General features: G+C 47.2%; 1 protein-coding gene across 1 annotated transcript in view; it reads left to right on the top strand.

Moving 5' to 3' along the window:
* Positions 1-17,265, top strand: part of BIRC6 (baculoviral IAP repeat containing 6) — a 1,973,616-nt gene that overhangs the window by 1,362,407 nt on the left and 593,944 nt on the right. Inside the window, exons 49-52 of the mRNA XM_085609819.1 lie at positions 9,297-9,491; positions 10,299-10,499; positions 13,400-13,679; positions 14,733-14,989. Of these exons, the coding sequence (XP_085465945.1) occupies positions 9,297-9,491; positions 10,299-10,499; positions 13,400-13,679; positions 14,733-14,989 (933 nt within the window). The remainder of the gene's footprint in view (positions 1-9,296; positions 9,492-10,298; positions 10,500-13,399; positions 13,680-14,732; positions 14,990-17,265) is intronic.

The raw sequence follows: 17,265 nt of genomic DNA on the forward strand, positions 1-17,265 counted from the left end.
GAGGAACCGACTGCAGAGCCCGACCAGCGCCTTGACTTCCAGACTTCTCCGACCCTGATCCACATCCACAGCGAAGCTGAGATCCGTGGAAGCGACGAGAGACGTGGGACCGGCTACCTGGGAAAATTGGCTACTTGCTTCCAGCGCAGCTTATGAGGCATCCTCGAAGTTGTGCTCTGGGGATTGAGAAGCCCTAACCCCGAGCACCATCTGCACCGAAGACCAGCCCTCCACACTCCACGGGTTCTGCGTGGGGCCCTTCTGCATTTTCCTGCTCGACGTGTCTGTCCGGTTGCTTGCCCGTTGGCTAGTAGCCTTTGTGACGACGAACCATAACTTCCCACCGCTGGTTTGGCTCCTCCAGACTGGCCCTTGCTTCCCTGTGAAAGAGAAGCACCTCAGGCCTTACTGGTCTGCAACAGAAGCGAATCCTTCTTTCTGCGTGGGTTGCGCTTGCCAAGGCTTGTTGTGTCCAAACTCGACATCGACGCCGCCGACAGCAAGAGCCCTCGTGGGACAGCTCGCCTCCTGGTTCTGGTCGTCCTCGACACCTCCTGGTACCCGTGGCTGCTGCGACATGCTTCACCTCTTCACCTGCATCTTCACGACATCGCCTGGTTCCTTCCTGGTTCCTTCCCGGCTCCTGGCTGGTGACCTAGACTCTGTCCCCTCTGCTTGCAGGTATCCTCCTTCTTGATTCCATCCTTGGATTCCACCGGACACTCTTCACTGACTGCCTGTCAGCATCTTTTCTTCAGGCATCCATAGGAGTCTACGACGAAACCCGACGCAAGTTCACACCTATGCACCCGCAGCCCGTGGGCTAGGTAATTTGAGTACTCCGGTGCTCACAAGGGTATTGACTATCCTAGTGTCTAATTTCCAAGTCTCTAACTCCTAGTTCCTTCCGAAGTGTCCCAAAACTCTTAATTTCTAAATATTACTATTTCTATCGACTTTAACGCATTATGCGTGAGTGTTTCCACTCTGCACCTGAATCCCGTGGGCCCCCCACTGCCTAGCAAATGATAGGATAGTGTAGCCCCAGCGATTCCCTAGGCCTAACCTGTGTTCGTGACAGTGGTTCTTATACCACTTACTTAGTATATGGTTTGTGTGGCCCCTAGGGCCTAACTGTATTACTTACCTGTGTGACTTATGTATGCTTAAATAAGACTGTGTTGTATTTACCTCGAATCTCATAAAGAGTGCTGAGGGTATTTTGACTAGAATAAATACATTCTATTTTTATAATATATCTGTTGTGGTTTCCTTTGATTTGGTATTCAAGGGGTTGCAAATGGTATAACAGCTGGCTTCACATGCCATACCGAGTTTAGCCTAAGACTGCTCTTGTCCATGCTACCACTAGGATAGCTGGTCTATAAGGTTGACTTTACAACCAATCACCATAAGGGTTGTTTGGACTGATACAAGGTGTACACTAGAACTAGTGACATCATATATCAGGCCAACTTCTCACAGGCTCAATGACGCGTGAACCGATTCCACCACAAACCCTAGGAATACTATATTCTGAGTTGGGTGTAGAATTGACTTGTCCCCGTTGATGATGAATCCCAAGCCCTGTAAGAGGGAAACAGTCTGTTGTAGCTGAGAAACCAATCTTTGAGGGCATTGTGCCATGAGGAGATGGATCCCTTCCATCTTGAAATGGCGGTACATCAACCAACCATTGAACTCCTTCAAGTTGATGACCAGGCGCCGCCCCCCATCTGTCTTCTCCACTAGGAAGATAATGCTCAAGAAACCATGGGGATGCAGAGTCGACCGTCAGATCGCCCCTTTGCGGAGTAGTTCGGAAACTTCCTCGTCGACAAGACGTGCATCGGCCACGGAAAAACTGACAGGGTGTGGAAGCTGCTCTTCTCCAGCTCTTCCCCTAGACTGGTCCGATCATTTTGCCATACATTTCACTCTCCCCGCTGACACTAAAAGATGCACGCCCCTTCCTGGCTTCAGGAACAACTATAGACCCTGGTCCAAGCTGAATATTCCAGCTTTTAATGCCTCTCTCATGGATTCCTGCCCCGATATCAATCTTGGGTGCACCTCCCTAGCTCAGGAAGTGTCAAATTGGTTAACCTCTAATATTAACCTTCATCTACCGTTGCACCCGAGTCCACAGACCCCTCATCATGCTCCTGCCCCATGGTTCACAGATGAACTGAAGGTATCCAAATGTAAACACTTAGAGAGATCCTGGAGGAAAACTTATGCCCTGAACGACAGACTAATTTACCGCTCAGCACTTAAGCTTTACCATCAAGCCTGTCGAAAGGCTAGAGCCCGGTTCGTCTCTGAGTCAATTGAAAAGGCCATCAATCGCCCAAAAGCCCTTTTCTCCATGGTCAAAAAGTTAGCCGGTTCTAAGACCGTTCCCATCCCACCTGCGTTAGGGGACGCAGAATGCAATGAAATTGCCGACTTTTTTATATCGAAAGTCGAAACCATCTACACTGCCTTATCCTGCGCTTCCCCTACACCTCCTTTCAAACCCCCTTCTAACCTTTCTACCCCGGACTCATTAAGCCTGCAATCCCAAGCATCTCTGATTTCAGAATGGCCTCTGCTAAATCCCAACACGCTGTCTGCCTGCTTAATGAAGGTCAACTCAGGCTCCCCCCTTGACCCGATTCCTATGAACACTCTCCGCCTGCTTTCCCCTGATGCTCTCCTTATCATTCAAACACTTCTGAACTCCTCTTTGCGTGAATCCACTGTTCCGGAGGAATGGAAAAGGGCCCTCGTAGTGCCACTCTTAAAAAAATCTGGTGCAGACCCTAAAATGCTCTCCAACTTTCGACCTATCTCTTTGCTGCCCCTGTTTTCAAAAATCCTGGAAAGGCATGTTAACATCCACCTTACATCTCACGTGGAGACTTCAGGTTTTCTTCATCCGTCCCAATCGGGTTTCCGTTCTCATTTCTCCACCGAAACTACTCTTCTGGGGGTCACCGAGAATCTACGCTCCCGCCTTGACCATGGCGAGACCACGGCGCTTATTCTTCTAGATCTAAGCGCCACATTCGACACGGTCTCACATCCCATTCTTCTGAAAGCCCTAAGATCGGCGGGAGTGTCGGGCTCCGCTCTTGCCTGGTTGGCCTCCTTCTTAAATCAACGCACTTTCCAGGTGGTTTCCTCCAGCTCCTCCTCCTCCGTTCTTTCATCTGCGTATGGTGTCCCGCAGGGGTCCTCACTGAGCCCTATGCTCTTTAATATCTACGTGAGACCCCTAGCTACCATCGTGGAAGACTCTGGTCTTTCCCTTTACTCATACGCCGATGATACTCAGATCCTTTTCTTCCTCTCCTCTGCTGCTGAAAACTCTCCATCTGCTCTCAAATTAGGCCTCAGCCGAGTAGCAGAGTGGATGCAGGCTAACCTTCTGAAACTAAACGGAGATAAGACGGAGGTGCTCATTCTGGGCAAGCAAAAGCATCTCTGGAGCTCTGCTCATTGGCCATCAGAAATGGGCCCTCTACCCATCCCAGTCTTCAAGGCTCGCAATCTTGGTTTTATCCTGGATGACTCACTTTCCATGCGATAACAAGTGGTTAAAGTGGCGGCCACTTGTTTTTCCATCCTAGGGTGGCTTCGTAAAATTCTATGGATGCTTCCACTCCCGACCAGACGCTCAGTGGTCCAGGCTTTAGTCACCTCTCGCCTGGACTACGGTAACGTGCTGTACCTCGGAGCCACCCTAGAGCTTCAGAGGAAACTTCAGCTCGTTCAGAATTCTGCTGCCCGTCTCCTCTGTAAGGTCCCGTGGCGATCTTCCATCTCCCCTTATCTGAAAGACCTTCACTGGCTCCGTATAGATAGCCGTGTTAAATTCAAGGCCTTCTGCTTTTTGCACAAAATCAAACACGGCTCAGCTCCCGGCTACCTGAGGGCCCTGGTCCAACAATACTCCCCTTCCCGCCCCCTCAGGTCATCCACTCAAGGCAACTTCAGGATCCCACGTTTTAAACTGACGAGAATGGGCGGACGCTCCTTCTCCTGTGTTGCGCCTAAGTTGTGGAATTCTCTTCCGACCGTGCTTAAACATGAACCATCGTTGTTAAAATTCCGCAAAGACCTCAAAACCTGGCTCTTCTCCCACTAACAACTCTATGCGTAATCATTAATTCTATTGGCGCCGGGAGACCCCCTGCGGGTAGCTGTGCACCTTATAAATGTAATTACAAATACAAAATACAAATACAAAAGACTTGCCTGGTGGGGTGAATCGTAAAACTCTTATGTGGAAGCCCCAAATGGTTTGCAGGACCCAGGCATCGCTTGTGATGGCTCCCCAGGCTTCTCGGAAGGCCGCTAACCGACCCCCAATACGAACTTGAGAAGGAGAAATGAGACTTACCGCTGGGTGCGGGCCCTCCAGCGTTGTTCTTGTAGCCTCCGCGACCCCGGAATCTCTGTCCTCTGGTCGGATAAAAGTTGGTAAAATTGGCGATAGTGCTGTACTGACCCCGCCCGGAGCCTTGTCCCCTGCCGGGGTTGTGCTGTCCGCCACGGCCAGTCACGCGGCCCCTGCTACGACCAGCCCCACCGGAAAAACGGGACTGAAAGACCCGTTTAATATTGGACTGGGCCTTGTCCAGACTAGTGAAGGTGGCCACAAACTTTCCCAATTCCTTCACAAAAGGATCCCCAAAAGGCCTCCTTCTGCCACGGCCCCCGCCTCGGACGATGCCAAATCGCCCTGTGTGGGGTCCAACTTAATTAAAAATGAGCGCCGCCGTTCAGTCGAGAGGGCTCAATTGGCATTACCCAAAAAGATAACCGCCCGCTGGGCCCAGTTTGAAAGAACGTCGGGCGAAATGGTGGATCCTGTGACTTTGGCCTCCTCAGCCATATCCAAAATTGTTGTCAATGGCTCTACCGTGTCAAGGAGTTTGTCCTGACAGGAACGGTCTATGCCTTTACGGGGGTCTTTCATATATTTGGCCAAGAAGGTGGCCATCTTGGAGTCCAGCCCCGGAGTATGGGCCACCTTCCCGCCCAAAGTCGGGCGAGGACACTCCGCCCTCAGACATCCCCTAGCCTCCTTCTCCAAGGGCTTCCGGAGGCGACCCGCCACAAACTTTGCCACCTTGTCCCCGGGTGCCAGGGACGCTGACCGCGGATGAATAATCTCATCCGGGTCCAGCATGCCCGAGGAATCCTGTGGTAACTCGGCGACAGAGCTGGCCGGGCACCAAGATGGTGAGGACCCTTCCTCATCATCTGTATCCGCCGGCGAACCTACATCCGGCGACAGGGAGTCCGGTACAACAGATCCCGCAGGAGTCGGGACCAGGGATATCGCTGGGGGCGACAAGGGCGCCTTCGCGAGGAACGCGCGTTTGCCTCGGTCGAAAGCATCCTTGTCCACCCCCCACAGCTCCCCGGAGCCTTCTTCCTTGCAACCCTTTTTCGGCAGTGGCGGCCCCTCCTCCTGGGGAGGGGTAGGGACCGGTCCCTGGGGGCTTGCGTGGGAGAATGCTAACTTAGCGCACTCCGCAATAATGGGGTTAGAGAGGCGCTCCTCCATAGGCCCCACTACATCATTCACACACCTAAAAATAGATTCATCCACCGCCTCAAAAAACTGATCATCCAGAGGCAGGTATTGAACCTGTTCCTCTTCAAAGAATTCTGTGTGGCTTATTGTCACCTTGCGAGAACTAACTCAACACACACCAACACCGCAAAGCGCCAACCGAGTCCTGGCTGGTGGCTCCTTTTAACTCACCACACGGTCCAGCAAAGGAAATGCCAGAAGAGAGCCCTCCCCCCCCCCCCCCCCCCCCCCCTTGAGTTATAAAGGGAGATTGTCACTGGGGGCAAAAATCCCCAACCAAAATGTGGGCCGCCTGAAAAGACCGCAAGGAATTTACACCCCAATAGAGGCCGCACTCGCCTCGCGCGCGCAGGCCCTCAGCTGTGTGACGGGGCCCAACTGCCACCCAGTGCGCGCAAATAGCTCACCGGAGCCGTGAGCAAAAAATCGTGCCCGCGGGCGATTAGCACAGCAGCGCCGTAGTACGGACCCCCACCGGGGCGTTAATGATGTTAACTGTGCGGGATATTACGGACCCCCAGGGGGTGTTCAGGTGTAGCAGTGCGGGGACAAGGCTCGCAGGTCCGTCAGTCTCGCTTCGCGTCTCCTCATCTAAGGAGACACGCCGCGAGACCAACGAGACGCTCAAGCTCCCCCTAGCGGTTCAAATCAGAGACCGCGGGTAACGGTGCGGCCACGTAAGGAGTGAAAGCGCTCCCGCGGCCGAAAGGGAATCTAAAGGAGGAAAAGCAAGCATACAAGATTCCCCAACTGTAATTCCGGGTCCCGCTCCCACTGAGACGGGCCCCGGAGCAAAACCAAGCAATCAAGAACAATCCAACCTAACAAATGTCAGAGAGGAAGAAAAATGACTTATCTGGGGCTGCGAAGCAGCAAAGAAAGAGGAGGGACAACTGCTGTGAAGGATCTTTCTAGCAGAGGCGGACACTAAGGAAGGACCAACATCGAATGGGACTTTGACTCATGGGAGTTGTAGTCTTTCATGGACTTGTGTTATTGTTTTCCTTCAAAGATAGTTTTGCCCTTGTTTGGGATAAAGAGATATTGGTTGGTTTTTCTAGGGCTGCTGTGAAAAAATGTTGTTAATAAAGCGAAGAAGGATAAGCATAATCAGAGCCTCTGGTCCTGCCATAGAATCTGCGGCTAGTAGTCTCTATCAGATGTACGAGTTACTTACCTTCGGTAACGATGCATCTGATAGAGACGATTCTAGCTACAGATTCCTTCATGGCCCGCCCTTCCTTCCCTATTCTGCGAGGACCCTTGGATTGGTCTTCGGTTTTCGCCTCCCGGTGGGGTGCTGTGTCTCCTGCGATTGCCTTCCCTGTTCTTGACGGGTGACTCCGTCTGGGGGCGGTTCATTCCTCCCTTAGTTCTTGGGAGGATGGGGTTCTGGTGCCCTGCTACTCTGGCTACTCCAGGTTTGGGGGGGGGATTGCTTTCTATCCCTATCCTCCCTCCCCTCACTATCCTCTGCTTAAGGGTCATCTGGCCAGGTCTTGCCCTTGTTCCTTGTGGGTGGTTGCCCTCTAGGTTGGGGTGGCTGGGAAGTTTGTTGTCCCCGTCTGTCTTGGGACTGGTCCCATTCCTTGCTCAGTATAAGGGGGGTGGGTTTACTGCGTGTGTCATGCGTTTTCGCATGTTCTTTGCCTCCGGGGGAAAACTGGGGTGTGAGTCTGTCTATCTGCTGGCACGGTGACTGCGCAGGTTTCTGCTTCTTCTTCTTTCCCTCCCTTGGGTTACGCGGTGTTGGCACTACTCTGGTGGTGTTGTTAGTCACCGTTTCTTTCCAATTTTTCTGCTCTTCGCACACTGTTCCCATGCTTCCACAGTTTTTTATCTGGTGGTTCTGCGTTGTGGTGCGGAAAAGTTCTCCGAAGAAAACTGACGTGGCCGCGCCGGGGCGGGTCTTATGTGACCTCGCTGACGTCACGTACGCGGATGACGCCTGGGCGAAGTCGCGTCATGTCGCCCACCCCCGGTGCGCAGGGATGCTGTTCCGGATCCAGTCTCACGCCTGGGGATAATTCTACCTGAAGGAATCTGTGGCTAGAATCGGCTCTACCAGATACATCGTTACCGAAGGTAAGTAACTCGTACGTCAGGCAAAAAGTGTGGATTGACAATGCAAAAAGGGGCACTTTCCTACATGGATGCCAATCTGTTGTGTGGCAGACCGTTATATCCTCATTCTCCAGATGTCCTGGTGTTGATGATTGCGTTCACTTTGGGTAGGGAAGGTCGATGACTTGAAGGTCTGGGGTCACTGGTCTTCCGTCATATCAGTCTTTTTGGAACTATGTGCTGTCCATTTTGTGCTAAAAGCCTTTCTGCTTTCCATCAAGAGGAAGTTGATACTGACAGGCAACACGACTGCCAAGTGGCACTGTAACAAGCAGGATGGAGTGGGGGTCTCTTTCCCTTTGGAGATTCTGAGATTGGGGCGGCAGTTGGAACTTCATGGGATCCCCTGGTGGTCAATAACCTGATGAAATCCCTCAAAATCAGAGTGGGTGACCTCAGCAGGCATCATCCTACCGTTCATGAATAGAATGTATACTCTGGAGTGGAACAGGGTTTCTTTGCTTACTGGGTTGTGCCCTCAATAGATCTTTTCACTACTCCAAAAACTCAGTGTCCAACCTTCGGCATTCTAGAGTTTCCTCTTTATGGGTCTCTCTCATACATGGTCCACCTTCAATGGGATTCCAGCCACCTATTCACATTCCCTCCTCTGCCACTGATCACTCAGGTACTGAAGAAAGCCAGGTGGCACAGAGTTCAGCTGACTTTAGTTGGCCCAAATTGTTTCACGAGGGTCCGGTACCCTGTGCATCTGCTGTCCTCTTTGGCTTCCTCGTCAGAAGAATCCCAGCAAACGGGCAAAGTACTGCATTCTAACGTCCATGATCGGCAGTCCCTTGCATGGAGATTGAGCCGAACCAATTGAGAGGGGTATTGATCTTCTGTCGAAGGAAGTGAAAACATTTGTGTCTGCTTACTGCCTTTCCACAAAGTAGATCTGCTCAAAATTTGAATTCCTCACTGTCTAGACTTCTTTCTTTTCTGCTGAGGGGATTCCCCCTAAATTTGCACACTGTCAGTGTTTCTCAGTCTCTAAATCATGCTCTGTATCAGAGGGCATGGAAAGATTAACGAATAAACTGACGCCAGCGTGCTGTGGTGGAACCTCTATGTTACTGTTTATCATAATGTCCTGAGGGGTGGAGATTCATAATATGAGAATCTACAGTTAGATAGACTATCCAGCAGAAAGTGAGTTATCGAAAGTTAGTAAGTTGTTCATCTTGCAGTTGTAGGAACATTGTTGGATTAGATTTATTGTTGTAGCCCGTCATTAGTACTATGTTGTGTTGGAAGTGGACTGAGGCCTGTCATTCACAGTTCAGACATGTTATAACGTCATAGTTACAATTTACAGTACATAATTTTGGTGATTGCGACTTAGGAAGTTGTAAACTCTCACAGTACAATAGTGTTCCTCAAGAATTGCTCTTTCATGCTCGCCTTATAAACACGTTATTGCTGTAGCATTTATCTCCATGGCATGTTCTATGTGACAAGATGGTCAGTTTCCGTACTGTTGTTTTCCCCTTATCTTTGTTTTTTGTTTTTTATCCTTCGAAAACAAAAGAAAATCAAAGTACAATAATGTCTTTTAAACAACGTTGTTTTCGTTCTTTAGGGGGTGTTCAGCTCATTTGCAACAATATGGTAACAAGCACTAGAGCTATCGTTAACACTGCCAGAAGCATGGTGTCCACTATCATGAAGTTTCTCGACTCTGGTCTTAGCAAGGCAGCTGATAGCAGTTTGAAGGCTCGAGTCATGACATCTGAACCCGATAATGCCGAAGGGATCCATAACTTTGCACCTTTAGGTATGTAACGTGTTCCCTCTCAATGAAAATGCTCTTCTTCCTTATAGCTTATCACCTCTCTTTAATGTTTTATCATTAGTTCTATGCCAAGTTACTAGTTACCTCTAAGCCTAAGGGTTTCGTTTTTCGTTTCACACAGATTCAAGGTCCCAATTTTCAATCGCATGATATGCTCAAGGCCAGGAGCATTTCCCTTCGAAACACGACTTTCCTGTCTCTATTTTTTTCACGCTGACATTACAAGACGTAGTTCAGTGCGTCTGCTCTGAGAACATTTTGCAGCTTTTTGTCGGCAAGAAGAAATCCGTACGGGAACTTCTGGGGATAGATTGCTCATGGTGTCTCATATTACAAGTCGCACAATTAAGGCCCTTTCCTTCTTCCAGGGACGTTAATAGCCACTCTGTTCGTAGAATGTTTTGTTATTTTTCAAATTAAAACGTTTTATTTTGGAGGACCCCAAGCCATCTATTTCCAAAACAATGTTAATAATGAATTAAATAGTGATAAGAAAAAATCGAAGATAACCAATCCATCCGAATCATAAAGTGATTTTTACAACTTGTCGTTGGATATATGTACCAAAAGTTAGTTTTCTCTGTGCTTTTCGCTAACTATGGTTGCCCTCTTATTGATGTTTCTGACCACAAGTTAGCATGTTGTCTTATCATAATGTGTATGGAGAGATCTTTCCTTTTGGAACTCATTAAAAAAAAATCAAAAAAAAATTTGGAACCCAAAAAAATGGATTACATGGCGAAACCAATATTAATTTCTGTCCTTTTATTATCTTCCAAATGTTTACAGGTACAATTACGTCGAGCAGTCCAACCGCACAACCTGCTGAGGTTCTGCTGCAGGCCACGCCGCCACACAGACGAGCTCGCTCTGCTGCCTGGTCTTACGTCTTTCTGCCAGAAGAGGCTTGGTGTGACCTGACCATCCATCTACCCTCAGCTGTACTGTTGAAGGAGATACACATCCAGCCTCATCTTGCCTCTCTAGCTAGTGAGTTCATTGTTTCTTCTTTTGTGACAGACTGCCAACGCAGTGGATGTTCATGATTAACTAGCCTGTACGTACTAAAAATGATTAATCACATTGTGCGCTGTAATTTTAATTTATAATTTTGATACAAATGCAACTAATACTGTTGAGAAATCACCAAGAAGGTTTCCCTTTCCCTTAATTGTGCACCATGTTTGTTTGAGTCTTCATCTTAACCATGCGGAATGGTTGGTGTAGACCTGATTGTATGCATGACCGCAAATCACTAGATCAATATTTTAACGCACCCCTTCTACTTTTAGGGGTTAAGCCAGTAATGCTGGTCAGTGGAAGTAATATCCAGCTAATGTACAAGATTGGCCATCCACTCATGAGATAGTGTGCATTATAGCCCGGATAGTTCATTACATTGCTCTTCGTGTTTCGTGTCACTTTGGACACCTCGTGAAAACTGTCTTCGTAAACACTATTTACAGGCGGAAGATAAAAGAAGTATAAAGTCGATAATTTTTCCTTAATCTAGCTAAACTCTGATTGGGTAAAGGAACACACAGTGTGTCAAAATGTGACGTGGCACAGTAGCTTCGATGTACTTGAACTCTTAACAGTGCTGCAAAGCATATTTACGGCACTACAGCGCTGCTCCTCTCTGTAACATGGCATTGCATTTATAACCGGGTTTTTAATAGAAGTATTGCATTTTTTGCAAGATAGGGCAGTGAACGTGTTTAAAGGAAAACAGTTTGAAGTAAAATGCCTTTAACGGTAGAAACTTTAAATCAGTCTGCAGGTCTGCGAATGACATGTTTCCAAGAGGAAAGTTTTTGAAGTTGAGAAACTCCTCAGCACTTGTTTCCCAGAAGGTGTGATATTAACATTAGTTTATCCCTCTGTGCACTTTTCAGAATTGAGAATCCTGTGTTTCTTTCTCGGTGTAACACTCCTAGGTTGTCCCCATCCCCCTTAGCACTTTCAGTTCTTATGGACCTGTTCTGCATACATTCTTCCCAAACAAGAGTCATCCACTCCTTCCCAGTTCCCATTAATAATTGTGAGTTTATTTTTGTAATCATTTTTCAGTATGTAATATCACCGTTCTCCCCGAACCAACTTTCGTAGGATCACTTTCCAATCCCTCCATTTTAAATGTACGTTGTTTTTTTATTCTCACCATTTAAAATTGTAAAATAAAAGAAGACTACACAGGAAACAAAGTATTTGACAATGGAGGTGGCTGTCAATGCTTTGCAGAATATATGAGCCATGCTTGCTGTGCCAGTGCATCTCACGCATGTAAAAGGCATCCACATTCAGTGACATTGATGAAAATGGCTCAACAGTTTACCTTTATAGCCAAAGTAAAACCTAGAGTAAAGAAAACCATAAAACACGAGTTTACAGTAGCGAGGAGACTCCATATTGGGATTTCATTTGTCCATATTTTAATGAGAAATAATCAGTCGAGTTTACCAGTAAAAATACAACCTCATGGAGACATTCTCTGCAAAGCCAATTTGTGCCTCCTTCATACTTAAACGTTTTATTTAAATATTTTTTGAGCAGTGGTTCATGCTCCATTTGATGCCATTTAGACTTTGGAAGGATTGGTCAAGCGCCAATTTTGGTTGTCCACCACTCATAACAGTTAATATTTTGCTTCTACCATTTCATTGTAGTGCATTTGTCTAATATTTCTCTTATCTCTTGAACCAGTTAAGTATTGTAGTGTTTGGGCATCGTCTCTTCCCTCCCCCTGTCGTAGTCTGATGTAACATTCAAGCATTTGTGTTCATGTTTACCACTATTGCAGATTTTTTGAGCACAGTAGAAAAAGTATGCTGAGATATCTGAGAAGCCCAGCTAAGCTGTGTTTCCTACCTGTATCTTTCGGTCATGGCTATAAAGTCTGTGAAGAAATATTTTAAAGGAAATTGTTGAAACATTGATAAGAGTTTTAAGGTCCAGGAAAAGGGTAGCTAAAACTACCTTCAACATGCCTGATGAGAGAAGTGGGCGAAAGGGGAAGTTCCAGCCAATCATTGTCTTAGGGAATTTATCAAATCAATTGTGTTGCTTTCACTATTTGTACTTCACCAGCAGTTAGAACTATTAATTTCAAACTCCGCTGTGGGATATTACCAATATGTTTTAGTTTTTTCTTGACTCACTTGCTGCTCTAGTAAGGTTTTAGTATACACTTTTTAAATGTCACATAAGGCTGTGTGATGGAATTACAATTGAGTGATTTTGCCTGCTTCTTTGTAATGATTTTAATTAACCCTCAATAACTAATTTACTTCCTAGTGTGATTGTTGGTTTACATAAACATAATACATGAGCTGTTCTTTCTCCAGCAGAGAAGCATCAGTGTTGCTAGTATTCACTACTTGTGACAATAGAGATAATATGACTACTGCATTGCCTCAATCCAAATGTTTTATTAATTTCTCTTGTTTAGTTAATTGCTCAACAGCAGGATCTTGAGTCTGAATTTAATATGCCCGCATATTGAGCCTGTTCACACGCAAAGCTCATGTCTTATGATGTTTGGTTGTTTTGGGTTTTTTATTAAGTTTTGGGGAATCTATTCATGAAACACTCAGGGACAAGAAAAGTTACTTTAATGGACAACAGGTTTTTTTAAACATAGAATTTTGTGAGTTTTGTACCTCATTAAAATTGGGCTCATGTCGCATTTTCTGTTCTTTTCAAAGAAACTAACAATTTACTTAATCTGATGGTTGTGTATCTGCCCTGTCGTTTTTTACACAAGTGGTATAGAGTTTAATATGCCATTTTCCAATGAAGGATTTCCCATCGTAGAAACTGGGCAAAGGAGTTATAAAAACCTTCACTAGCAATAACTCTTTAAAATATATGCTGTTTTTTTTGTCTTTAAGCCTGTCCATCTTCTGTATCTGTGGAAATTAGTGCGGATGGTGTGAATATGCTACCTTTATCAGCTCCTATCATCACAAGTGGACTCACCTACATAAAAATCCAGCTCGTAAAAGCTGAAGTGGCCTCTGCTGTTTGTCTTCGGCTCCATCGTCCAAGAGATGCTAGCACCTTAGGACTTTCACAGATTAAGTTGTTGGGTCTCACGGCCTTTGGGAACACTTCCTCAGCAACTGTTAACAATCCATTTCTTCCATCTGAGGATCAAGTTTCCAAAACCAGGTAGGCATGGCTTTTTAATATTTACGAATGACCATATTTTGCTCAATTGCATTTGCTCCAAAGTTATATTTATTATCCAGATGTACTAGTATGTTTACATTTGAATACACTATAGTAGTATTACATGGTATACAATATCTAACGCAGCAGAGATGTTTACTTGTACCAAAGCACCAATCCTACTAGAATTCACCACAAAGCTGATACCTTCTAGGACAGCACCGATCACAGAGTCTGTGCCTGTCAGTGAACGAAAACTGGCTTCGGTTTGGTGTTTAATGTTATTTGCCTCAGCCACATTTAGTAGGTGAGTTACTATGACACTGTCAACAAGGTTTAGTTGCTTTACACAGATTACAAATTAGGTGATAGTCTGCGGTCTTGTCTGAATCTGTGAGGCTTTAGGGAGATATGTAATGCACTGCAGTTGCTCAAACACTATGCCAGATACCAGAAAAAGGTTAATCAACTATCTGAGAGGGATTGAAACAATAGATTTAAACATATTCATCATACAGGGATTTTCCACTCCCGTCATTATATGTATAAATATGTTCTAGCCCACAATTTAGTCTCACTTGTCCAACTCGCCCTTGTGTTCAAGGTCTGACTTATGTACTGCGCAACATATGGTTAATAAGTATTTCACATTAGTATAACCTTGCACTAGTGTCTGTACTAAAATACAAAATAATGACTGTACAGTGCAGTATTTTAAAAATATTTCAGGTTTCAGAAATGGGGCAAGTATGGTGTCCCTTACCTCTTGCACTAAGGGTAGATTTTGAAAAGAAATTAGATAGTAAATTCAATATTTCTGAGGAGTAAGGTTTCCTGTAGAGAGGTCTTCCTACTAGATGCCCACACAGTGTCAATTTTATCAAGCAATTATCGTTGGGTATAGTTGTGCATAAGCTCAATTATGGTTGATAAAAGTTGAAACTGCACTTTTTAAATAAAAAAAATTCTCTTCTTGATTATTTTCTTGAATTAGTATATAAAATAATCCACACTTTAAGGCTTATTTGGCCATCTTTGTTATATTTCTTTCAGCATTGGATGGTTGCGATTACTGCATCACTGCCTCACACACATCAGTGAGTTGGAATCCATGATGGCTAGTGCTGCTGCTCCTACTGCTAACCTTCTACAAACATGTGCAGCATTACTGATGTCCCCATATTGTGGAATGCATTCTCCAAACATTGAGGCTGTTCTTGTCAAAATAGGGCTTCAGTCTACCAGGATAGGCCTTAAACTGATAGATATCCTTCTTCGCAACTGTGCAGCATCTGGCATTGATCCTACAGGTAAAAATTGGTTCTTGCTGTAATACTTTATTTTGTAATGTATCTTTGTGATTGTAGGATAGTGCCCACTGTAAATACCTTCCTGAATCTTTCATATTGTCTGAAATCTTCATTGTTGACTATCCTGAGAATTGCATTGGGATCCAGGAAAGTGACTGAGTATGGTAGTCAGTTTGCTACTACTTAACAGTTTAAGCCTATGAAACATTATATTGTTTACTTTCACGTTTGCTTCTCACTGAAATATATAGATGACTGACAGTGTAGATCATGAACGAGCTAGTGAACAAAACAAATGTCTTCCTATTACTGAAATTAAGTGCATGTTTTCTGAAAATTATTTGTCCTCATGTAATTTATAGACAGTTTAGTAAAGGAGCTTCAATTACCTGATAAAAAGGAATAAAGGAGACAAAGAGCGATAGAGGGAAAACATTCTTTGACACCAATTTAAAAGCTCTAGAGCAGAATCGCATTGTCAAACAGTGTGCTTAATAAGATACACTTTTAGTAACTATTAGTGGTTAGTATCGTTATCTGAAAGAAACACGTTAGTTAGATTCCTCACCCTAGAATATCCCCAGGCGTCAGGCTGGATCCGGAAAGATTTTTCGTCAGCAATACCCCTTGCGCGTCGCTAGGCGTCGTCTGCGGCTCCGCGTCCGTCGTCTGCGTCGTGCGCCGGAATGACGTCGCCGGAGTACTTGGACGCCGCCCTCGCGCGCTGACATCAGTTCTTCTTTTTTTCCGTGCCAGACAGCGCCGATCCGGAAAGAGCTTACCCCTTTAGTCATTTTTTGACTACAACATTTTGGACTCTTTTTGTCTACTCGTCGACTCGAACTGGTGCCGGTAGGATGCCTGGGTTTAAAGCCTGTGACTCCTGTCACCGACTGAAGTCGGTAACGGACCACCGACGCCCGTGCCTTTACTGCCTTGGGGCCGACCACGATGCGGAGTCGTGCCTCAACTGCCAGGCCTTGACCTCGAAGGCTAGGCGGGAGCGGTCCCGCAAGCTTCTCGAGCTCCGGCACTTGGCTCCGTGCCGTTCACGGTCCCGGTACAGGAGGAGGTCGAAGGACCGGTCGCGGAGCTGCAGCCACCATCACCCCTAGTCGGGTTCCAAGTCTTCGGGTAAGTCGAAGCATGGTAAGAAGTCCAAGAGACGACATCGCACTTCGGACTCCCCTCGCCGGTTGCACGACTCGGTCGAGGGTCCGGGTGGTACCTCCCCCGCGGCTCCTGCGCCGCGTCCGTCCCCATACCCACCTGTCCCTGGGACTGACGTGACTCCGGCGGAGATCAGTGCCTTCCTCTCGGCCATGAGGGGCCTGGCTCCGCCATCGACGCCTGCCGGTGAGCCTTCGGGCCCCGCGGGCTCAACTGGGCAGCCTAGCGAGCTGGCGACTCCGGCCCCGGCGCCGTCGTCGACTTCAGTCCCGACGCCGCAGGTCCCCGTGGGATCCAGGCCTGGATCTCAGTCGATGCCGGTCGACCTCACGACGCCTCCTACGCCGGTGCCGACACCGGTTCCACCCCCGGCGCCGTCTCCGGACGACGCCGTTCCCCGGTTCAGCCCCAGTCCGGGCCCGGCGCCGGTGCGGCACCGTCTGGCGCCGCATCCGACGCCGATGGATGACCATTTCATCTTCTGTCCGGCTCCGGTTATTCCCCCTCTTTATCAGGAATCGGATGACGGGGGCGACTGGGAGGGGTCTGAAGACCCTCTGGCCCACCAGGGCCAGTTATCACAGGACTGGGCAGATGAGCTGGGGGATGCCAGTGGACTTGATACCTCCCCTGACACTGGCTTCATCTCTCCTCCGACTGTGGCTTCGGAGGAAGGTGCTACCTTTTCTGTGGCGTTGCGTAAGGCGGCTGAAGCCCTCGGGCTGGAGATCCCTACTATGGCCGCGAGGACTAACCTCCTCACTGAAGTGCTCCAACCGTCAGCAAGCTCCTCGAAGCCTCTGCTGCCGTTTAGCGAAGCACTGATGGACGTTGATTGATTGATTGATGTGGAACTTATATAGCGCAGCTATCACCCTACGGGCATCCTGGCGCTTTAGACTGAAGAAACATACCAAGGGGGACAGAGGGAGGGACATGGGAAACGGCCTGGGTTAGACTTTGGGGTACAGCCAGGTTTTAAGTCCCTTGCGAAATTCGAATAGGGAATTGCACTGTCTCAAGTTCAGAGGGAGCTTATTCCACATGCCAGAGGCTACTATGCTGAAGGCCCTTCCGCCTACCCTGGAGCGTTTAAATCTCGGGAC

This window comes from Triturus cristatus, chromosome 6, assembly GCF_964204655.1.
Source record: "Triturus cristatus chromosome 6, aTriCri1.1, whole genome shotgun sequence".
Taxonomy (NCBI): domain Eukaryota; kingdom Metazoa; phylum Chordata; class Amphibia; order Caudata; family Salamandridae; genus Triturus; species Triturus cristatus.